The sequence below is a fragment of the Carassius auratus genome, chromosome 8 (assembly GCF_003368295.1).
Source record: "Carassius auratus strain Wakin chromosome 8, ASM336829v1, whole genome shotgun sequence".
NCBI lineage: Eukaryota > Metazoa > Chordata > Actinopteri > Cypriniformes > Cyprinidae > Carassius > Carassius auratus.
The window spans coordinates 18,109,116-18,134,567 of record NC_039250.1 but is presented as its reverse complement, the minus strand read 5'-3'; the positions used below and the strand labels follow the sequence as shown (position 1 = coordinate 18,134,567).

The following is a 25,452-nucleotide window of genomic DNA, read 5'->3' as shown; positions in this document are numbered from 1 at the left end:
CCTAAAATAAGCTTGCAGCACTCTTATTTGTTCAGTAAAGGAACACCAAGCAAATTTTAGTAGATTTTTTTATTCCATTAATAATTTCAAGCATTTCACTGAATACTCCAAGTCGATTTCTGTGCAACAATAAGAGAGAAAATATTTTTTATTAACAAAAAATCAACACCCTTGAAGCTTTCGACTCTCTCACAACGACTCACATCATGACCCTATCCTTAGTGTTTTGGCTCCCTACTGAGGAGAAAGAGTGCCCCCTGCTGTTCAACAACCTATTTTACACAAGGAACTAGGCTACAGAGTCAGTGCTTAGCAAAGCTTTCATCTTTTTTCAGCATTTTCATGCAGAGCTCATTTCGCACCAGACTCCCAAAGCTGTAATAAGTGCATCGGTGTGTACTGTAATGACGTCTTAAGTCTGTACCAGTTTACTCCTTTAATGAGTTGCAAAACTATGCTAAAATGTTCCAGTAGCAGATTGCCACCACATCTCTCTTCAGTCTGATGGCAGCGGATAGCTTTGAATTGCCCTCACGTATGTTTTGAACCATATCCATTCTTATTACAACAATAACAATATGCTGTGTGCATTTAAAACATGGTCAGTGTACAGTAAAATACATCAAAATCCATTCACATCCTATGCAATGCAGTTCATATTTCTGGAATGCTCTGAAAGAGTAAAGAAACTGAATTGATAAGAGCTGTAAAGTGTTTTCAGACTTTTAAAAGTCTCAAGACTGTGTGGGGCTCATGAACCGTGGCAGGCAGGGAGCCCAGCAGCATCCTAACAGTGCCCCAGTTTCCCTCTGCAAGTCAAGTTATTATTATTCATGTGTTCCTCAAAATAGGAAGCCTTTGAGAGGGAAAGTCACAGTCTGGCCTGAATAGTACAATGACACTCGACGGAACTCCCTTGTCTATCATTAGCGAGCAGAGGATAAGATGATGGGCGCCATCCGTTTTGGGAGAGATCTGCAGCAGGACTTTCATTACCTTTGTGAGCTCTCATCACAGTCCAGAAAAAGACAGAGAAGAAGGGCTATTAGAGCCCTGTGTTCAACCGAAGATAAATTACTCTTTGATTTACAACCGGATAAAATCAACTTCGCCTTTGTGTATAGTGAAGGTCATGGTAGATACGCTTGTGTTATTCGGACACTTAATGGGGAACTCACTAAGAATGCACTGTGCTTGCTTATAGCACTGTTTTAGCTGTCGTGGTTATGCAAATCAGTTAAGTGCAAACATGTTCAAAGAATTTAAAGGGTTGGTTCTAAGCAGACTACAACATTCTGCTATATTTCACAGATTCAGACACCTCAACTGTTTCTTGAAAATGTGAAAGTTTTGTGATTAAAATATATCATTATTGAATCTATAGTAAGGAGACATGAATTAAAAAAATAATAATAATATTCACTGCGCATTGCTACTTTAGTGCAGGTAGCGACTGGCTAAACTAAACTGGTTAACGCAACCTTAACTCTACTGGCAAATTTGTTAAAAAGGTAAAGTCTATAATGAGCCTAAATTATGTAAAATAAGTACGCTTGCACTCAGTTTTTATTTTTTAAATTTCAAATTAACTGTGCATTGCTATTTTAGCACATATAGCTACTTGTTAAATTGGATTGCAGGAGATCGTCAAAAAGCCAACAGAGGGCTTGTCTTAAGAAATCCATTTTGATGAATAAACGATTCATATAATGCGCCGATGATTACAATGGCAAATAGTGATGCAGGTTATGAAGTAGGTGCAGTCTATGAGCCTAATTTGCATAAAAAGGGGCAATAAAATTAGGCACTTTAAAACATAACATTTTGTGCCCGGTGGGTCGAGCAGGTGTCGCTCATCTCCAATCACTCCACCGGCCTCGCTCCTCGTTCCCACGGCCCTCGGCCCCGCCCCACTTGTCACACATTTATGTTTAATTATTTAATTATTGGTTTAGTTTAGTTTAGTTTTTACTGGTTCAACTGGATTTCCGTCATTATATATTAATTTTTTTTTCAAATCCATAAGTGTGCTCTATATAATAAAATAATATAATAAAAGTTTTAACCAATAAATGTTCACCTGGACCCATATTCACAACATCTTAAAGCTAAAAGTAGCTCATAACTCAGCAATTTAGGGTAAATCTTAAAAATTAAAAGGCTGTCAGTCCTTAACTTAGGATTCCTAAATTTTTGCACTAATAGTGTTTCACAGATTGGTTTAAAACTAAAACTAATAATAAAAAGCTCCTAAATCTGTGAAACATTAGGAGCAGTGAAGAGGACTCCCAAGTCACTAAGACCAAGCCACAAACTATCCTAAAATGGCTGTTGGTGGCAATCTGCCAAAAAATATAAACATTTAAGAAACATTTGATGATAATGAGCTTTTAAAAATATAACACCTTAGGTTGAAGAGGTTATCCTAACTCCAAATTTCCCTTTGATTATATTCTTGTTTTCATTAACCACCAGGGCAAGAAGTAACAGCTGTGCTTGTGTCCAGTTTGTTTTTTGTTTTTACATTTGCATGCCTTACTATCATCTATGATTATTCCACTATGTTAATAATAAAAAAAAAAAGTTAAAGTGACATGAGTTACAGCCAAGTATGGTGACCCATACTTGAAATTCATGCTCTGCATTTAACAGATCCAAGTGCACACACACACACACACACACAGTAAACACACACCCGGAGCAGTGGGCAGCTATTTATGCTGTGGCACCCGTGGAGCAGTTGGAGGTTCAGTGCCTTGCTCAGGGGCACCTCATTCGTGGTACTGAGGGTGGAGAGAGTGCTGAACATTCACTCCCCCTCCTACAATTCCTGCAGGCCCGAGACTCGAACTTGCATCCTTTGGATTACGGATCCAAATCTCTAACCATTAGGCCACGACTTCCCCCTGGCTGTTAATATGCATATTCCCCAATTATGAGAAACACAAATGCAAAAGGCTGACAATCAGCTGAAAACATACTTGTTTAATTAGTGACATGTAGCCTGCATTTTAAAATCTTTATTTGAATGTTGCAATTAGCAGTTTTTTTTTTTTTAAACCTTTATTTAAATATGGCAACATAATATTGCACTCATCAATAATCAATGCATAAATCTCTGACAGAGACTATCAGCCAATCACTGTGGGCATAGACAGTAAGCAAGCTGACATCATCCATGGCAACGAGATCAACCCCGCCCTTTCTCTCTAAAAGTTTGTCTCAGCAGCTTTGTGAATAGGTTTTAAGAGAAAACTCTTAGATACATTTTTTTACTGCTACTTAGGAGAACTCTTAGTGGTAAAATAAAATGTTTTGTGAATACGGGCCCTGATCAAGATAATGCAATGTTTATAGCGCTGGAATAAGGTGTTGTCTACAATTAGCCTAATTTACACAAAACAGGAGTGTTTGCACTTAAAGGTTATTCACTACATATGGCTATTTTAGTGCATTTAGATGATTATAGATTATGGGTGCACTTAAACAGCCAAAATTGTGCTTGTTTGAATAAACAGCGATTATTTCACACTTTACCATCATCTGAAGAATAAACATTTACATGATCAATATAGCGCAATGTTAATAACACTACAAATAATGGCTACACATAAAAATGTTCTAAAACAAGGCTTATTTACATAAAGTGTGTGTCTGTGATTGAAATAATGACAAAACAGTTACAGAGCAATTTTTGCACATTTGGTAAAAGTCGGGGCTACATTGATTCACCCCGCAAAGAGGAATTGAACTGTCAATCATCTTGACCAACATAATGATACGCGATGCAGATCACAGCTTTTTAAAGAACAGTAAAGCATTCTGATGACTATTATCCAATTTCTGCGTATTAACTGATTAAATATTTCATTCATTCATTCGCACACTCACTTATATTTAACTTCATTGTCCTCTGTAGATTCTGAAGCAGTCCTTAGTTATTCTTTTGCACTCCTTTCACCATAATGTTATCATAGGGGGAACTGTCCTCTTCCTCATTGTCCTTCTGCTTTGAGAGCAAGGCCCTCCTGGGAGGTTTAGGAACTGCATAGTCGTCGGCAGAAGCATTGTATGGGTACTCATGACCACTCGGATCCATTACTGTGCCTAACATCTTCCAAGCGTGACCTTTGACCTCCTCTGGTTCATCATAGAGTGACGGAGGCACACTTGGAGCCACACCACAACCCTCTGGTTCATCATAAATGTGCTCCATTTTTTTGTAAGGATGTGTTTTTTTGTTTGAGAAACGGTTTCTGATTGCAGTTTCATCTATAATGTCATAAAGTGGTTCTGTGTTTTCTATATTGCCTTTCTTGTCATTTTCACCACTGGGTTCTACGAACATGGGTGGAGGGTTTGATGAAGACAAAATGTCTCCCAAAACATTCTTGGCAATGTTGTCAAAGGGCAGTGAGTAGTCAGAGTACTCAGAGTTGGAGAATGTGGAACCTTGGTCTTTTGGTTCTCTTTTCTCCCCTGGACTTCCCCGATCTGGATCAGGGGCCATGGCCCGGGAATACATCTCATCCTCACTGTTTACCAAAGGACAGCTGCGGAAGTTCTTGACCTGGCTCTTTCGTGGTGCAGGCCTGGTGTCCAGGGTCAGGCTCTTGACTCCGGTCAGAAGTTTCTCTGCATTGGCTTCAAGTCTGGTTTGCTGAGGGATCTGAGGCTGTTTGGATCCATCTCTGATTACTCCCTCAGTCACCACACTGTAGATACATGCATCTTCTGCCACAGCTCTCATTTTAGTTGAAGGGGGCACAGTATCTCGCTCCCCACCTGATATCTGCTTCTGAGGTATATTGGCTCTTTGTAGATTGATGGCGGCCTCAACAGATTGGAAGATATTGTTTCCTTGCTTTGTGTCGAACTCAAAGTTGCCTTCCCCCGAGTCGCATCTTCGCCCAGCCTCAAAGGAGAAAGTTGCCTGTTTGTTGAGAAATTATACATTTAATTAGTAGTAAGTAGTAAAAAACAATGCATGAAGAATACCATCCAAAAGTTTGGGGTCATTATGATTTTGTAAATGTTTTTGAAAAATCTCTCTTATGAGGACCAAGGCTGAATTTATTAGTTTGAAAACACAATAAAATGGTAGCTAAGCCTGCACATTTTGAAGGATTGCATCAGAAACAAAATATTTATTATTAAAAACATTTTTTTTTTCATAATTCTGAAAAAGGTTTTTACGCTCACTTGACATGGAAAAAAAGAGTTAATGTAAAATGGCAAATGGAATTAAAAAATATTGAGAAAATTGCCTTTAGTCCGAAATTGTTCAAATGGCGTCCTCATCACTGTGCATTACTAATCAAATATTCAGTTTTGATTCATTTACGGTACAAAATGTACAAAATATCTTCATGGAACATGATCTTCACTAAATATCCTTATGATTTACTTACGGACATTCCTAAACTTTTTTTTTTTCCACAAGGGAGTCTGGATATTACAATAACATATAATTCAAATGACTACGTCTTTTTACAGTTCAATATCCCCATCACTCTACTGTGACAGAGAGCACACACCTCACTAGCATTAACTGAATGACTGCAGATCACTGTCAAAACCATACCTTGTCTCGTCCGAACCTGCGGAGGAAGCGGTAGGGCCAGGAGTAGAGAACCTCTCCCATCTTCGGTTCCTTCAGAAGGAGGCTATCAAAATCAGTCCGTAACAGCACTGTTCCTTTCAGGCCACATCTCTCAGAAGCCTCTGTACGCCTCACCGTCACCTTAAAGTCTTTCATTGCTGAAGACAACAGGAAGGAAAAGCTTTACATAAACAATGTGCCAAAAGAACACAACATATATCAACCACTTGACACTTTTTCAGATGAAAAATAATAGTAGATTCAGCTCACTTGTGGCCCTCTGAAGGCTTATGAGTGTTATATCTTTTAAACATTTTTACTAATTCTAATTATAAACTACATCTGATCGACAAAACACAAATGGGGATCTATAATAATAAAAATCTGTAACTATGTAATAAATTCTGTAATATTTAGGTTTTCTCGGTGTATGAATTTACTGGATTCAACTCTTTTTGGAAGCAGATGGTGCATGTCAGAGGTCATTCTCACATATGTACAATAATTCAAAGCAGATTTATTTTGATGTGAAATGTACGCAATATATATTTTTTTTTACACAAGTGTACAGATTTACACATGCACTGCTGGGAAACAAGCATCTTATTAGATGTTCTCGGTTAAGAAAGGTCAACACCCTGTTCGTTACCGCTGAACTGCAGGGCACAGGATTCTGCTGCTGCTCCAGAGGGATTGTCTATTAAAGGGCTCACCATGCAGATGTTTTTTTCCGCATGAAGCAGACATGGGTGATGGAACTCTATTAATTTCCTGAGGTGAAGTGTCAGAAAGAGATTTTTCTGCACGTCATTCAGTCCAAAAACAGTCGACCCATAACAGTGGGCTATTATTTCAGGCTTTGCATAAATTTAATGCAAATGTGGATGTTTCTCAAAGTCTGTATAGCAATAGTTACATTTGTTTGGAAATATTTTAGTTCATTATAATCCTTCAGAATTAAAAATAAAATAAACAATATCTAAAATACAATAAAAATGTTTCATTTTTGTCAAGCATTTTCAGGATATTTACAATTTTTACATAATATAGTGGACTATTATATTAAAAGATGAATTTATACATTGAAATAGCTGAATTTTTCATACATTAATTTTTTTTTTTTTTTTTGAAAGTGTTGGTCTGGAACAAGAATTAACAAAATCTATAAATATTGTTAAAAGCATGTAGTAATAATTTACCAAAAACATATGTTAAAGGCATTATAAAAAAAAACAAGCGATATATTAATATTAGTTAGTAAATGTGGGACGATACATGTATTCATAGCGAACCATCACATTACGGGCATCTCGATTCGGTGCATGAGACCTTACGACGAATACGGTCTATTCACCCTCAATCAATGGAGCTTTGTGCTCGTGTATCCTACCTATCTTATTCGGCACAAATCCAAATATTCCATAATATTTCCATATTTGCGATGTAATGTATCTGAATGCTAAACTATTATTTATTATGTTCATTTTAGGCTTTGTGTTCCAGTCGTGTTCCAACCATAGCCTGTATAAAAACATGGACGTAGTGTCTGTGATGTCACCCATAGGTTTCGGAAGAATGTTTTTGAAGCCAAAAGTGGGTGGATGCGGCCCGTCGCCATCTTGGTAGTGCCTCACCGTCCATCATTCCCGGATAATCGAAAAAGGGCAAAAAGGCAGGAGCTGGTTACTGAAACCACGCCCAACTAGCGCGACGGTTGTGGGAGCAGCGCAATCCACCTGTCACTCAAGTGGCCACGCCGTTAATTATGCAGAACTTTAAGGCTTAATATAATTTTAACGGATGAGTTATAAAAAAAATTCACCGCCCTCACAGTTGTCATGAAGGTCAAAAATTTATTTGAACCAGGCTGTATATTTGTACATTTTAACACGGGGAGTCTATGGTATTTACTCCCTTTTGCAGCCAGCCTCTAGCGGCCAGTTGACCCTATGGCTGGAACTGATGTGTTTTGTGTGTATGTGCATGTGCGCACCGGCATCACTTCAACTGTTTCCTTACACCAGCAGAATCAACTTTAAACACTTGTATTATTAAAAATAATCACTGTAAAAGGTCTGCTTTTATTTGTGTACACTCACAATGAAAACCAAACATTGTGCCTTTTCAAAAATAAAGAAAAATAATAGGATGTCACTTGCTGCCATTTGAGTTTACTTTCTGTGAATTAAGGAAGCCTGTCACAAAAATGAACTGAAATTCAATTCAGTTCAATTCAATTCAAAGAACTTTATTAATCCCAGGGGGGAAATGCTTTCCATGCTTTCCACAATTGCTTTCAAGAAGAAATATATATATATATATATATATATATATTATTTCAGCTCTATTTCAACTAAAAAAACATGTCTTTAATAGTTTTGTACAGTAGTTTAAAATGATAAGCCAGGAATTAACACCTATTTGCATGTTTGTATAACGTTTTGTCAATTCATTTGTTCATGTTACTGTATGTTACTGTATTTTTGGTTAGTATAGACAAGAGAGGAAACAACACTAAGGAGAGTGAGCGGAAGAGGATCAGCAGAGGACCTGGAGCTGGGGCTCGTCCTCGTGACGCGAGGTGCAGTTGTGCATGTCATTGCTTGAGGCCATGCAATGTAATAGTTTAGAGAATTTCTTTTTCAGAATTGTTCCAGTAATCGTACCAGAAAGGGGAAGAAAGAGAGAGAGAGAGACAAAGGCTGCGATGTGGTTTGGAGGTATCTTTTTTTTTTTCGTTTGAAACATGGCTCCTCCAGCCACAGACAGACTTTACTGAGAGGAAGTGTGTCTTTGCAGAGACTATGCTAACTTCTGTTTGAAGCTTTTAGAATAGAAACAACAGCCAAAATCACCTCTCTAAAATTAAATCACCTCTCTAAAACCACCTCTCATCAAATGAAAGAATGGCACTTCCTGCAACAAAAAAAAAACAACAACAAAAAAGCCACACTATATTCAGACTAGTGTAAAAATGAGACTCATTTCCATATTTACATCCTGTTGTCAGTGAGCAATTGACAAGCGGTAAGTTTCAAATGCAAGGTTCTCTTACTATTGCGCTGCATTTGGCAATGCACCAAATTCACAGCAACTGTTTTGTGGTCATAACCCCCCCTATACACTTACTTTCCACATTACCTTATTTGCATAACACATGCTCACACTTTCTCCCCCCAGGTGTGTGTTGTGTTCAGGAAGTTGTAAAATCGTAAAAGGTACATTTGATGCAAACAGTGCATTTCATGTAGACATGAATAGAATGAGGTCTGAAAGTCTGAGAGCTCTTTCAGTGTAATATGCACAGCTCTGGCCCTGCTGCGTTAGAGCATAAACAGAGGATTTGGCATCTGATCAATTTGGCTAACAGGAGCTCACTATCTGGTCAAGCATGAGGTTACAATCAGCTAGAGAAACACTCATCTCTTCCAAATGTAGTGTTTTAGTCACAAAATATCCTTTCTTGATTTATCAAGTCAAAGTTTTTACATCATTTTGAATGCAAAGTAACCATTTGTGACACTGACTGATATTTTTTCTAATTGGTTTGGGGACAGTATTTTTTTTATTATGTATCCTATATTATGGATACATTAAATTAAATGACAGACATTTATAATGTTACACAATATTTCTATTTCAAATAAAAGATGTTCTTTTGCACTTTATTTTAAGAAATACTATGAAATGTTTCTTGAGCAGCAAATCAGCATATTAAAATGATTTCTGACGAATCATGTGACACTGAAGACTGGAGTAATGACTGATTAATTACATTTTAAATATGTCATAAGTATTTTAAATGTAAATAATATTTCACAATATTTTACTGTATTTTTGTTCAAATAGAAGCAGCCTTGCTGATCATAAGAGACTTTCAAAAAATCTTTTTGAACTAGTGTAATTTTATTCTGTCGAGCGATAACTTGGAGATTCAGAAGTGACTTTGCGGAGTCAAGATGACTGATGCTTTTCTGACCTCCTAACACTACTGTTTTTGAATCTGTCATGTGGCTTCATATACTATGTGATCTGCTGCAATTTGATGTGGTTTATAGATTTTTTGCATCACTAATTTCCCCATATGGTTTGATTCATTGACAATTTTGTTTTGGTTGTAAAAACGTTGCATCCTGGTGAAAAATATCTGTATGTGCTGTAAACACGCAGTAGTTTTACAGCCTTACAGTTCCCCTCTGATCGCTGAATTCCTCGCACACCCTGTTACCCTGCTGTCGCTTGACAGAACAAGGCCTTCTGATATTTAAATTGAAACAGATGGATTTGATAAACCGTCTGAATGTGAAACTCCCCTAAGCCCGACACATTGCAGAGGGGAAAGAAAGCAACAGAATGCTGAAGCTCACACAGACATATGGGCCAACTTTTGCAGACTGAAAAAAGTCAATTAGCGTAATGAGATCATTTAAATGCCATTTCTGAATGCGGGGCAAATATAGGAACATAATCGCCCTTGATTAAACAGTCAGGGCTGTGTTCAAATGCCCGGTGAAGTTCGACTGGCTGGGGCAGATTGCCTGGCACCTGTGCTGCCTCACTGAGGGTTTTTTGTGCTTCCACTTCTCTTGACTGTCATCTTACTGCTGAAAGCCACAATGTGAAACATGTCCACGGAGGACTTCTATCTTTCTTTTCCATCTTTGGGGATGTGTTTTGGTTATTTTGTGTTTGTGCATTTGTTTAAAAGTCTGTTCGCCGCTTTTTCAATTTGCTCAATGTAAATTAACAGATGGAAGAAGAAACATGTACCAAGTCTGAAGACAACGCAGAGAGTTCAAAACGGATTCATGCAAAAACTACTTAAACTGAGGCATTTTATATTAATAAAAAAAATGTATTCCTCCATTAGTGTGAACATTCTTTGAAGATGAAAGGTTGGAATCATTAATGAAAATGCTTATAATTTACATGAAAATATCATTGCAAGGAATATAAAGTAATTAAAATAATAAAAATTTGAAATTTGTATGTGATGTAATATATATATATATATATATATATATATATATATATATATATATATATATATATATATATATATATATATATATATATATATATATACAGGGATTGTGTTCTTATTATCTTTGTATTCATCAAAGAATCCCCCCAAAAATGCATAACAGTCTCCAAAAAAAATATATATTAATGAGCACAACTGTTTTCAAAATTGAAAAAAATAAATAAATAAATAAATAAATAAAATAAATAAATGTGTGTTTGTATTTAATATATTTTTTATCCCAGAATTCCAATGCAGAGTTATCTGTATTAACTGTACATGCGTTTACATTCTCAAATATGGCAACTTTTTTAAATAGATCAGGATTTGATTGATGATATCAGATACGGCTTTGACGTACAAGAACGTCTGAACGAGAAAATATGTGCGTGGTCTGTTAAGAAATACACACGGCTGCTATCATTATTTCACAATTGCAAAAGAGCCCAACTACGCTCCCAAAATAATGTTCTAAAACACTGCAACATTTGATGACGTTGAAAGATCAGATGAAATGAAAGTATCCAGTGTTACAAAGAACAGTACAAAAAACAGCACTTACCCATCATTAATGAAGACATAAAAATAAAAATTGGATGAAAAGGAAGTCAAACGGGGCACCGAACAATCTTTGAGAACAGCAGGATATTACACGTTTATACAGATAGTGGTCAATCTGCAAACAAGGCGGACACTTGTGATATTTTTTTTTTTCCACCACAAGAGAACAAAGATGAGCCACAACTTTCCACTACGTAACAGAGGAATGAAGAAGTTAGCTGTTGGTTTACAATATTTTCACAGCACAAAATTAACTAGAGGTGTCAGCCTATCTCAGCAAAAGCTGGTCAGCTTTGTAGAGACGGTTAGTATCTACCTCTACTCCTGCCATGCGTCTATTTTTCACAGAAACTGGCAGTAACTGTCCGGGACGTTTCTAAAATACTTTACCAGATCTCTGAAACCTGCTCATCCATCAAAACCTCCACATATGCTCCTCATATGCATGCATTCATAACAATGGTTCTGGGATGATTTTTCTGTAATTGTATGGTTCTGTATACACTGTACACTTCCTTACCAGTTTCTCTGCTGCAGTAGAGAGTGTTGTCGGCCATCGTGACGTCATCAGATTCAGCTTGTAAACTGTTTCCTCTCACTGTTCCTCTCTCTGTCCAGCTCATCTATAATGAACCAAAACATTCAGCAGTTTATAACACACAACACAAACTTTAAAAAACGCAGTTTGGCTTACTATGTTGATCTACTAAGCCTATAACAACAACCATACTGCAAAATAAAATAAATAAACACACATAAATATACATTCATATATTTAAAATGGGTAAAAATGTGTTGGTAAATTAAATTATATTTACATCATTTACATAAAATTTTATATATACACTTTTAAATACATTTTTAGAATACAAAGCTATATTAGATAGATTAGATAGATAAAACACTCACTGCAGTTACAGCACAATTATAGTTAAAACAGCGAAATACAGTCTTTTTCACACTGTTAGTGCTCTACCAGCAAGTGTCATTTTCAGTGGTATGTGCGAAGGAAATTCTCTTTGCACTTCTTTATTTTTTTTTTTGCACCAGCTGAAATGCTGTTTTACTTCGCCGCAAGACTTTGGACAAATGGCCTTTGTTGAGAAACCACATTCTGAGCCAACAAATGCTCTCCAAAACTGAGCCAAAGTGATCATATTATGTTGCACAACAGTCCTTCTCAACATAAAGCCGTATTCATTTCCCCCAGTGCATGACATCAAGCTCTTCCATTCCACAGCGTTCCTCATTCAACAGCCTCAACACAGCTTCTACTGTTGGCTTTCTGTAGCAACACTCCAGTTTCAAATTCTAAAAGACAGCAGCCTTTTTCAGGCAGAAGCTAAAAGCTGGAGGATTCTGAGACATCAGACTGTACGTAATTTCAACATTCCCATTGGTCTATGCCAATATATTCAAATCCATAGCTGAATGATTCAGTTCCATATCTGGCCAGCATCACTCTTGCCGTTTCTCATTCTGAGGTGTGGGGATCTGAACAAACCTCTAAGCCGAAGTTTGAGAGTTTGGTGCGTAACTCGTCTCACATTTGTTGTGCTACAGACATGATTGGTTTTCCAATCAAAGAGAAGCCAATTTCTCATCTGGCACACAGAGCTGAGCTGAGCTTTGTCTGTCTCTCCATCTACAGTATCTAAATACAATATCTATTCATCCATCCATCAATTTTCCTATCCGGCTGTCTTTCATTCAATCTTGCTGAAAGGCGGTATAGTTGATTAGGAGTTTTAAGGGCAATCTCAATTCAATTCTGAAAGGTGCACAATTCCTGCTGGCAGGCAATACCCACAGGAGGAAATCCAGCCATATCTAGGGACCAAAAGCACTTGAACCACTCACATCTATTTCAGAAGGTGTTGAAGTGTGGGTCATGAGGATATGAAACTAAAGAGAAGAATTTAATAAAGGAGTGTTAGCTATATCAAAAGGGTGTGAGGTCAAACCACTATAGGTACTGCTGAAGTGTTAAAATGAGGAGAAGTTTTAATTAGAGAAGCTGTCATAAGGTGGTCGTCTTTGGGTACAGGCCCTTTTACTCTGAACATACTTCTTAGGCCATAATGTCACAAAGCATTTATTTAAACCATGGCCAAAACAGGGCAAGAGTGACACTCTACATGTTGCAACCGTCTGAAGAGCTTACGTACCTCTAACATCCATTAAGTCAATGTTACTTGACAGTTACTTCCTTTATTTGAACTATAACCGTTACTCACGACACAATATAAATGGTACAATGAGACATGAAAACAGCTTCCCTTCTTTAAAGATAGAAAAAAAAACAGATTCAATGGAAACAGAAGCTCTTTTTTTGCACAATTAGAGCAGCATGAGAAGCTCCATGAGTCACGCAAGCAAGTTTCTCATCAGCTTTGAAGGGCTTTTACATCTGCTGAGATGACAAAAACAACCTTGGCAAGCGGCTGCAATTTGAATCCTCACATATGCAGAAATTTTAGCATAAGCCTCTGTCAAGCTTTCAGCAAAGACAACCTCTATAGTCTTAGCTGATGGCAGGAGTAAACAAATGTCTGTAAAACTGGCATGCAACAGGAGCTTCAAAAACACAAGCTGCGGTTACAAAGCCTGGAACAAAAGACAGGACCAAACCTGGAAACTTTGATATAACCGCTATACACTTTTGCAATCAGGTGTCAAATGAGTTGTTGCACCACAATATTCCAAAACAGAAAAAAAGGCAAAAGCAATGTGAAACACTGTGTTAAACGGTGTTAAATACCGGAAAGGCGATTTCACACAGCTTCTGGATCCAGTCCTCAAGTTCAGCAATCTCAACAGCGAAAATAAATGTCTTTTCAGTTGTCTCCACCAAAAAAGGTCCACAATCCCGTGGACAGCCTTCAAATTCAACCTCCGAAACACGAATGCAGTCATTCATTTTTATCACCTATAATATAAAAAACACAAAAATTATTATCAAAAAAAGAAACCTTTAAAAAAAAAAAAAAACTTTTCCCCCCCAATTTGTTTTGAAATGTTTGGCAACAAGCATAACTACACATCAGCATTTTTATATACTGCAAGATGTCCAGATTTGAAAATTGTGAGGGTTGTATGATGTATTAACTTTTTTCCAGGTCTGATCATTCTCCATATGCATTCATTTCAAAAGATGTTTTTGTTTATGAAAATCTTACTTTTTTTTTGGGGGGGGGGGGGGGGTTGTCATATTAGATAGCAGAAATGGGAACAGATATAATGGCACCTCCTGCAAATAGTTTGTACATGTCCGCCCACACATACACCATGTGCATGACCCCTTATCGAGTTTGATTGTTCATGTACCGTGGAACATCTGTGATCTACGCCACATCTCATTTGTCATGTTTTCACTTGAGCCAATCTGAGCTGCACGGTGTCTTGCTCACCTTTTTGTTTTCCTGTTTGCGGCTGGCTTTCTCCAGATTGTTGCCAGCTCCCTCTTTAAACTCAAAAAACTCGAGGCGAGAGATGGAGCAGGAGCTCTCTCGGTACAGCACGGACCAGACCTTACGCCATTTCTGAAACCGAGAGAAGATAAATTGCTGAAAGTCATGTAAACTGTCACAATTTTTGATTTGCATTGTCCTCTAGGCATGCACACCAATGAGATATAAAGTGAATGGACCTTATTTTATTTAATGATGTCTGATATAAAACATTAGAGGAAACCACCTAACATCTGTAAATCATATTAGAGCTATAAAATATCATCTTGGGACAAAACCTGACTCATATATTGAAGGGTAGGCTGAATAACTGAGTTGTACGATTTACATTTCAAACTTGTTTTCCCCCAAAATGTTATTATTCAACCTGTTTTATAATCTCACTTTTATGCACAATATTTAATTACTGTGTATATGTTTAAAACATACACACACACACACACAGACATATATACATACATTTTATATATGTATATATATGTGTGTGTGTGTATATATATATATATATATATATATATATATATATATATATATATATATATATATATATATATATACATATATGTGTGTGTGTGTGTGTGTGTGATATATATACATAATATGTTTTTTTTTTTTTTTCTGGTATGTAGAAAATTGACTTTGACATGCAAAAACAGTGTTTCTTAAACTTACATGTGTTTCATTAAACTTACAAAAAGCTAGATTAAAGGGGTGAGATATCTTTCCCAACGACAAACTTTACCCCACTCTTTCCCATAATAAAACTACATTTTCATAATGTCAGCGATATTACAATAACTTTGTACTTGTCTTTGACCTTAAAAGGGGAAGTGGTTCATGTAAAAATCTTCTCATAATGATTTTTAAAGTAAAAGTCACTAAATAGTCCAATGGGAAAAAAGTGCACACGTCAATAAGAAACACATGTAGAATGCCGATTAAGATGAGATGAGAACCTATTCCATTGGCTCAAGTGCCTAAGGATGGTTGGATCATGTGAGCATCAACTGATAGCATTTAAAGTGTGAGATTCCTCAGTCAGGAAATACCCGTAATAAGTTTAAAGAATCTCGCTGGTACGGACATTACCTACCATCTCAGAGAGATTCATGGCCTCAAACAGCACATAATCTCTTACAGATGCAACACACTCCTCGTGGTTTCCTAAAGAGACAGCCCTGATCCTATTGCTAACATTAGCCCACTTTAATGGACTCCAGCGGCCCATAAGTCCTCGAAATTATGCCAACAGGCTATTCCTCTACTGCAGTCCCATATGGCGGAACCAACAATATTATCAGCGGCATCAATCAAAATGAAGTGAAAATGATTTTAAATGAGAATATGGACAGGTTAAAGTGGATCACGTTCACAGTTCAGGAAGCTGTTCATGACACTGCCAGCGAGCTTAATATGATTCATGAATTCCTCTCTTATTGTAATAGCTCAACACATATGGAGCATTTGGTGACAAAAATGTGGTTTAAATTAAGAAATGTGAAGGCTGCTAACTGAAATTCATAAGCCCAGCAAGCTGCACACAAATTTATAGTGCAGTTTTTTTCTTTTTCATTCACTTGAGTTCAAATATAGTTGTGTGCATAACAACACTGTGTGTACCTTCAATATTATAATATACTTCATCTTGTGGGGAAGGTCATTGTAATGCGAGCTGTGATTCTACTGTACATGTGGCTTTTTTCTTGACCACCTGTGTTTTTTGGTGGTTGTCAGTATTATAAAGGTTCTCAACTGATTTTAATACAGCTGCTCTGCAATATTACAGACAAACGCAAGCAAAATTCTAGGTGTTATACAGGAACTAAAAAAGGGTGAACTGTCCAGTCGCTTTTTGCAACAAAACATTCTGCAATTATTTGAGATAAAATAAAAATTAGACAACATCCATCAAAAGTGATTTTACACTATTCATGGATTTCACTATTTTGCCGTAATTTGTGAAATGGAGCATCTACAACCTACAGTCAGGCCAAATAAGTCTTTTTAGTACAGCCTTCATTTTGTTCTATGGCAGTAGTTCCAGACCATTACCGTAAAAAGAACATGCTTGTTGATTGATATAAGCCCCCTGGTGAGTAAAGCACATTCTGTCTTACCTTCCCAAACCGCTGCTGTTGTAAATACAGCATCCCCTTCTTTCTAATATCCTCCTCCATTTCTCTCGGTCTTGTCTCCGACCCAGCTCCTTAAGACTGTCTCATCTAATGTATCATGCTACTTCTGCTAAAATTGCTTGTGACGCAAACAGCTTCTCCAAGTTCCGCCATATCTACTTCCTGTATAGCCCAAAAGAGTTTACACTTCTTTGTAGAGCTGTGCAAGAGCATCTGTAAGAGCCAAAGCCACAAAGATTACTCAAGATCATGGGTTTCCTTAAGTTATTTTGACTTAAATGAAAGGAAGTAGCATTGTACTTTAAAATGAAAAACATCGCAAACTCAGGAAATTAGGCAAATTATATTCATTGTGCATTATTTTGCATCATTACATGAGGCCTGAGCATATCCAAATTATCTCTCATATTATTTTGTTGAGAATTTAAGCAGTAAATTGCAATATGTGTGTGTGTGTGTGTATGTGTGTGTGTGCGTGTGTGTGTGTGTGTGAGTGTGTGTGTGTATTGATAGTATACAATTTGTAAAGAACTGTAATATAAAATGTATTTGAATAAATGTATTTAACCATCATGTAATAACGACCAAATGGCAGTTCTATATTAGGCCTCTGCTTTTTGGATTGCAACATTAATGTAACACAGCTGTCAGGCCTACAAACAAACAAACCCATTTTTCCAAAGGAAGTCTGCATTTAGTTGTTCAGAATCAAACAGAAGTATGTCCCAAATATTTTCTGAAGAAAATGAGGTGCATGCCTGTGAGAAGAAAAATAAAAAATGACCTCCAATTACATGATACAATGTTGTGGGTGTTTTCCAGGGCGTCGTTTATTATGTGATTTTAAAAACATTAATATATATAGCTATTCGTTTTTTCTGGTGGTCGCCTAATATTCGATATGTAATTATCCAAAAGTCTCTATAATATTCAAATCTCTTCGTTAAAGAAAGTTTAACTCGCTTATCATTCAATGGCAAAAAATAAACAATATCACTAAGTAACATCACCTCTGCTCAGCACGCTCCGTAACTTGAGGTGTCATTTTTGCCTGTTTTATAAACAGTGCTGGATGAAATCTATGTTGAGGTTTAATGCTTAAGGGTCGTTCATACCTCAAATCAAAAATATGAACAGCATATTTATTTATAAAGGAAAAAAAGGAAAAAAAAAAAGACTATGCTTCTAAGTAGTATCTTCTCACTGCCCTCTAGGGTCTCAGAGCAGTACTGCACATGGTCTGTCTTCACACCGCACACTTCATAGAAGATCACTCTCTGTAGCACATAAGTATGTTTGACAGCATATATATCATCACACGTTTCTGAAAAGTTTAATTTAACTAAGAACAATGAGATAATTAAATTGTAAACGTGTACTGTGAAAATAATAAACAAATTGCAAACAAGGCAGAAAAATTAAGGAAGAGAGACTTATAACATTTGTTTGTCATTACCCCTTCTGATGTTGTTTTCCTCCACCGAACAGATCTTTCTGTTAGTACTTCAACTTATTGCAACTAATGTAATCTTTAACCTCTCCTGACTGCAGAATCTGTCAGCTTTATATTGTTGCCTCATAAGTTCATCTGACTTAGTTTTACTGTTCCTCATTTGTCTGTTATTCTCCCTCAGTCATGAACATGAACGCTTCCTGTTGTCTTCCACGCTCACTTCATTGATTACAATAAATCCACTCATAAGACTGATGATCTTTCACTCAGCACATGGATCTCATTTTCCACAAAACTGGAAGGAAAACAAAAGCATGGAAATGCCTTTATGAGTCTGGAACTGCTTTTCTTTATTTAAATCAGACAGAGGCAGCTCTTTTGGGGAGCGGAGAGGCCTTTTTTAAGTGGCTATCATGGTTTAGCGTTAGCCGTGCAATGAACGCTGCCGGGGGATTTGAGTGCCTGTGGTGACTGGGCTTGATGAAGACCAAAAACAGAAAAATGAACAAAAGTCATTTTATTTTTATATTTCGCTTCGGAAACTATGCTTTCCCAACCAGCAATAACTAAGCTATATTAATTCATCTTTGTTGTCTACTGCATTTCCTAAAGCTATTTGTTTGAATTTCAAGCCTTTTTCAGCCTCCATCTTTGTGCCAGTAATGTCTTTTCATGACACAGGATATTAGCGGATTCTTGGGCAGAGAAGGGAAGCCCCTCGCTGCTGGCTCTGGAGGTTCACATGATCCCCTGAATATCTCCACAGTTTTCCAAAGAATTTGGGGGAAAGAAAAATAACTGGTGGCCTTGAAAAAGAAACCAACAACTCCCTCAAACTAGAAACTATAGATTTTTGTCTTGTGAACTGTAAATCCGACAAAAATCACAAAGCATCAGGATGTAAAAACTATGAAATAGTTCACCCAAAATTGGATATTTGTTGAAAAATGTACTCGTCCTCAGGCCACCCAAGATGTAGATGAGTTTGTTTCCTCATCAAAACAGATTTAGAGAACTTAAACATTACATCAGTTGCTCATCAATTAACCGTGTGCCGTGAATGGGTGCCGTCGGAATAAAAGTCCGAACAGCTGATAAAAACATCACAATAATCCACACTACTCAATCGGTTAACATCGTCTGAAGTGAAAATCTGTTCAAATCCATCAGATTTGAGTGTTTGGTTGTTTAAGGCAAGAGGAAATGGCTCTGTCCCAGGGTGCTCTCAGTCTGAAATGATTTAGACCGTACTACAGGCCAATTGCTTTAACAGTTGACTGCTGGGTGGAAGTCATGCAAATGAACCCTAAGCCACATGTTGTTACATTTGGTTTGTTATGCACACTGGTTTTGGTGTATAACTCCACATTAGTATTTTTACAGTAGACCTATTGTACAGTACATTTATGTAAAATACCATGAGAAGTTCTCAATCCTCTGATTAGAGGTTTGAAACAACCTAGTGTCAAAGTGTGAATCTTTAACATATTTGAAATAATGTAGCATCAAAAACGTAACCTAAAATTACATGCAGAGCTGTTATCATAATCATTCAGAGTTAAAGGCACCAGAAAACATCATGAGAGGGCAGAAGAGAGAATGGGGTTAGAAAGCTGTTATCCACGGCCGTTCTGTTAAATACAGGTCTCTGACCACTTAAAGGTGAAATTAGAGGGTTAAGAGATGTTTACTATATATCAATAAGTAGTGTGATGGTGTTTGTTGTATTTTCATCAAAAGAAGTCCAACCTGTATGCACATGTACCAAAGAATAGGATCCCTGTTTTTATGTCCCAAGACATGAGATCATAAAGATATATTAAAGCCAGCTGTGTGCTCAACTGCCTCACCCAGATCTGACACACACACACACACACACACACACACTCAAAGGAAAGGCTGGTAAAAGAGGGATGCCACATGTGGAAACATACATAAACTCAGCGGCTGATACACATTCTGCTTTGAGTAGAAACGGATGGATTGTCAAAAACTGAATTTGCACAAATGTCAAGCACATAGACAGCAGCAAGTTTTCAAACAACTGTCGCCTTTCAGAGAAGATAAGACTATACATTTTAGTGATGGGATTTTTCAGTGACTCTGTCTTTCATCGTTATGCCAGCAAGTGAATTCATTCATTCAGGAATGAAATGTATGGATGAATCTGAAATTGCATACTCCTTTTGAATATGTATTACTTAAAAAATTATATGGCATGGATGTGTGTAGTATGAATGTCATCTGGATGACTGCATCCATCATGCTTTTATTGTCATGTGACCAGCATCAGTTGTGTTGCTTCAGGGCCATTCAAAAATCCTCTCCCATGGCCTCATGGGATATAAAAGTGTGGATGGATAATATGAATTCGGACATATTACTCACATAATATTTTTCACCTACTATATGGCAGGGATATATGCATATTCAGTGAGTCATTGAATGGGTCATTGAATCAATCATTTAACAAAAAAAAAAAAAAAAAAAAAAAATCACTAATTCAATCAGGAAAGCCAGTGTTGTTTGGAAATGCATACCAATAATTTTCCTGTGGCTTTGTTTGGAACATTTTTTTTAAACAGACAATGTAACTAGTACTGTTGTACCTAATGTATAAGTTACTCAACTAGAATTGTTTTATTGAGATTTTGTATAAATGTTATACTTTTTTATCAATACAATTACAGCTTCTGCAATTAAATGTATGTGAAAGGGACAATTATAGCATTCCATTTCAGTATATTTAAAATGGTATATTTACTGTATAACACATAAAAAGTAAGGTTTAGAACTGCGATTATAATACGAAAATATCAAAAAACAAATATGTATTTTTCATGATCGTGCAGCTCACATTCAAATTCCACAGAAACAAAAGAGACATTCAGCTCCAGTAGCTACACTCTGTACTGAATTTCAGAGCTTCTAGCAGCTTCCAAACTACTCCACTCTCTCATTGTGTGTTTTTCATCCATTTTCGAGGCCTGTGCCATTGGGAATTTATTTAAGATTCTTCCTCTACGTCTCCATGTTTGATTATCCAGATGTCGAAAAAGCTCTAGAGGGCGATGTTTTTTTTACAGGATCACTATTTTTTTTTTAACAGTCATTGCTTGAGTGTCTTCTTCCCATGTCTCAAACTGAATGGCTAAAAGTAAAATAGAGATTGTTTTTCTTCTTGAGGGTGTCGGGATCTGAAGTCTAGTAATAATCCCTGTCATAGTCCTGCATTCGGTCATAGCTCATCATTTCATTCAAGTTTTGTTCCAAATAGGTAGACATCTCATCTGGGTACAAAAAATACAAAAAGAGATCATAACGCCAATGAAACGGGAAATATTACTGTAGGCCATTAGCTCAGGGTATGACTTTTACCTGGTGGGAGGACTCCTAAAATTGCTGTGGCTGAGACGAGGCCAAGCTCATTTCGAGCGATGCACCTGTATGTGCCAGAATCCATCTGACTGGCCTCTTCGATCTGCAGCCAACTGGAAAGTTCATATTTCTGAGGGCCACCTCGTGACTACAGGAAAAACGTAGAAATGGAAAGACTGAGGTAGATCCCCACATACTTTTTCCTATCTTCTAAACAACAAGATCCATATATAAATGTTTTAGTTTTTGACAAGCGCATTAATCAATTTAACCAGTTACGCCTCGCATATCCAAAATCTTGAAGCCATAAACACCTGCAGAAAACCATTAGACATGAATATTCCCATAAAATCTGTCGACTTTATTTACATTTTCTTTTTACTTGGTGGAAAAATCTGTGTAATTCAGTGTAATGGACTTTAAAATGGTATCATTAGCCAAAATAGGCAAAAATAGATGTTAAAAAAATACTCTCAGGCCATCCAAGATGTAGATGAGTTTGTTTCTTCATTAGAAAAGATTTGGAAAAACTTCCATCACTCAACAATGGATCCCTTGTAGTAAATGGGTGCCGTCAGAATGAAACAGCTGATAAAAGCAACACAATAATCCACAAATAATCTACATGACTCCAGTCCATCAGTTAACATTTTATAAACTGAATGTTTATAATAAATAAAAATAAATCCATCAAGAGGATTTATTATTATTATTATTATTATTATTTTAAATGTTTGCTTCCAGCTAAATATGAGTCATCTATCCATAATATTGCTTTCTCCTGTGAAAAACTTGTCTTGACTGAATCAGTAGAGAAATATGCAAAAATCCCACAAACAAATTTCAAAACCCTTCTAAACAAATATGTCAGTGGTTTTTGATGTGGGAGGACAACAGGGGAAGAAGATGTGTTATGGATTATGAACTTGTATTTTGACCAAGCAAAATTAAATGTCTTAAAGTTTTGTTTCGTACAAACACGCAGCTTTTTGTTTTACCACACATTTATTGATGGGCTGGAGTCGTGTGGATTGTTTGTTGATTACTGTGATGTTTTTATCAGCTGTCTGGACTCTCATTCTCACGGCACCCATTCACTGCAAAGGATACATTGATGTGCAAGTGATGTGATGCTAAATTTTTCCAAATCAGTTCTGATGAAGAAACAAACTCATATACACCTGTGAGGGCCTAATCAAGGTGATGTATCACATTACAGAGTTTCTGTCTGGAAGTACTTTACCTGAACAGATATGTGGGGATCATCACCAGGTAAAATGACCTCTTTTCCATCTTTCCTCCATTCCACTAGTGCCATGGGAAATGCAAACACTTCACAGAGAAATGCTATACTGCTGCCTGTTACATTTACCAGATTATGCGGTGGCACCTTGATGATGGGGACTTACCAGAAATAGAGAGAGAGAGGAAAAGTCATATCAGGGATCACATTCAGAAACCACTTCCTATGTCAGTCCAACTTAAAGAGCTGTTTAAAGGTCATAAATCTCCTCTCTAAAGTCACTGGGAAAATTATAGGGGCCAGTTCCAAAATTCCCAAGTGCTGGCAGCCCAAAGAGAAAAACACTCTTGAGATAACACTTCAAATCACTTGTGTAAGAAAATAAGAAAGAAACAAACAAAACATACAAACAAATAAGTAAATAATGATACAAAAATGCTGATTGGGTGGGTGGGGGGTGCATTTGTGACATCTCTGATTATTAAAAACAAATAAATATTTGTTTTAAGATTAAAGTTTTGAAATTATGTTTATTCCATGCATTAAAAAAATAAGAATAAATATTAGTTGGAAAAACACCTGGGATACTCCATGTAAATAAATAAATGAATGACATTTGGGTGAAAACATTTGTGTTCTATTTATTAAAGAATGAAAATGTATTGATATAAAAAATAAATACTGGTTAGAAAAATACTACTAAACCATGTCTATTCCATGTATTAATTAAATAATGTCAAAAATGTAATTTAATTTGATATTTAAAATATCAAATTAAATTAAATATTCTGTGGGAAAAAAACACTTAATATAACATAACATATGGTGAACATAATTCCACCATAAACAAATAAATAAATACTTTATAGAGGGGAAAAACATTTGAGACACCTCTCTGATTAGATAGATAGATAGGTAGATAGATAAAAAAAAAACACTTTAAAACACAATAGTTTTACTTTGCAAATAAATAAATGTTGGAAAAATATATATTTTTAGAACATTAGGACAAGTATGCATTTATTAAAGATAAAATATTGGTGGGGGGAAACATTTCCATGTATTTAAGAAAGAGAGTGAAATAAACAAACACCTAAATAAATAATGATTGGAAAAAGCTTGTGTTTATTATTCATACCTGTCCTGCACGGCCCGTCGCTCACATTGAGTCCAGGATTAGAATAAGCCGCTTCTTTATATTTGCAGATGTTCATGTAAGTCTGTCCGTCTGAGCCACACAGAGGTTTCTGGGACAAACACACACACTGAGCTTCTGGCTCCTCTGCGTCCGCTCCATCCGACCGGTCCAGTTTGCACTCCAGGTTCTCTCCGCACAGTCCGTAATAGACGTTTCTCTGGCCGAGGTCACAGGTCTGTCCCTCCAGGTTGGCGCACTGAGAGCAGCAGCCGCAGCTGTCCCGCACCAGCCCCGCTCTACAGCCCAGCGGCAGCGGGCACAGTTCCGGCACACACTCCTCACACTCCTGGGTTCTGTTCCCCTCGTCAAACTCATCCGTGCCTTTGTAATAGTCAAAGGTGGCCAGGTCCTCGTCCATGTAGTCATCTTTGTAATTGGGGAAACCGTCTGCAGGTCTGATGCTCAGAACCAAAACGGCAAACATAACCATGTGCATTAACATCGTGAGAGCTTATGTCTCGTGGCCAGGCTATGCATGCAATAAATGCAACTTTTTCCCAAAAGCTGCGGCTTCATCCCCGACTGTCTCCACTGCAGCCTCTCAGCCTCTGAAACCATCTGTGGCTGAAAGAAAATAAATGCAGCTATCCTCCCCCACTCCCGCAAACTCACCGCTTCGTCCTACATAGATATATACACTAGATGTCGCCTTAGCTACGGCAGTTCATCGGAACGAATGCGTCAACAGAGCCGCCGTCTTGGAACAACAAACTTTTTACTTTATTAAATGTTTAGATTTCCTTTCCTTTAAATAATTCCCCTTTCTTTATCATTTTCTTTTTGTTAATGTAACACTTTTTTGTGCTATGAAGTTGTTGAAGTGTTCTATGTCTCTATTCTTTATATTTTGTTATTCTTAAAATTATTGTTACAATTATTGTTCTAACACATACTGTAAATGGAATGTTCAAATAAAGCATTTGAAAAAATAAATAATAAAAAATAAATAAAATCACCATAAATCGTCATAAATGTAATTTTCAAATTATTATTATTTTATTTATTTTTTTGGTTCGTTCCAACGGTCAGACCTGTATTAATCATCGAGTCCAGAGAAAATGTAAGGTTTTGATATATATCAAAATATAATGCATAGTAAGCCTAAGTTTATTAGTAACATTCTTCTACTTGAGTTAACTTCAAATGAACTATCGCTAACTTAGCCTACTGCATTCAAAATTGCAATGGTGTGATTATGTTAATTTAAACATTTTAATTGTATTGGTTTATTAAATATGATACACAACGCAATTTGCTTGTGGAAGCAAATCACAAATTTGAGAGGAACATAATGTGAAAGATAGATAGTTGAGGTACCGTTTAAACTCTTTATTCCTGTCCCGCAATACTTTTGCCACATTAAAATAAGTATGTAGGCCTACTACATTC

The 25,452-nt window shown here is 36.7% G+C and overlaps 2 protein-coding genes across 2 annotated transcripts; both read right to left on the bottom strand.

The window, feature by feature from the left end:
* Window positions 1-3,047: 3,047 nt before the first annotated feature.
* On the bottom strand, window positions 3,048-16,959 carry LOC113107468 (docking protein 1-like). The gene is made up of 6 exons (XM_026270006.1): window positions 16,774-16,959; window positions 14,597-14,728; window positions 13,948-14,115; window positions 11,707-11,809; window positions 5,585-5,760; window positions 3,048-4,933 (listed from the first exon to the last, which is right to left on the bottom strand). Exons 1-6 carry the CDS (start codon window positions 16,831-16,833, stop codon window positions 3,935-3,937), a joined length of 1,638 nt encoding a protein of 545 aa, XP_026125791.1. The 5' UTR covers window positions 16,834-16,959; the 3' UTR covers window positions 3,048-3,934.
* Window positions 16,960-21,045: 4,086 nt separating this feature from the next.
* Window positions 21,046-24,690, bottom strand: LOC113107467 (kazal-type serine protease inhibitor domain-containing protein 1). Its single transcript, XM_026270005.1, has 4 exons — window positions 24,004-24,690; window positions 22,866-23,026; window positions 21,623-21,770; window positions 21,046-21,534 (listed from the first exon to the last, which is right to left on the bottom strand). The coding sequence occupies exons 1-4, from the start codon at window positions 24,503-24,505 to the stop codon at window positions 21,449-21,451; spliced, it is 897 nt and encodes a 298-aa protein (XP_026125790.1). The 5' UTR covers window positions 24,506-24,690; the 3' UTR covers window positions 21,046-21,448.
* Between the last annotated feature and the right edge of the window lie 762 nt (window positions 24,691-25,452).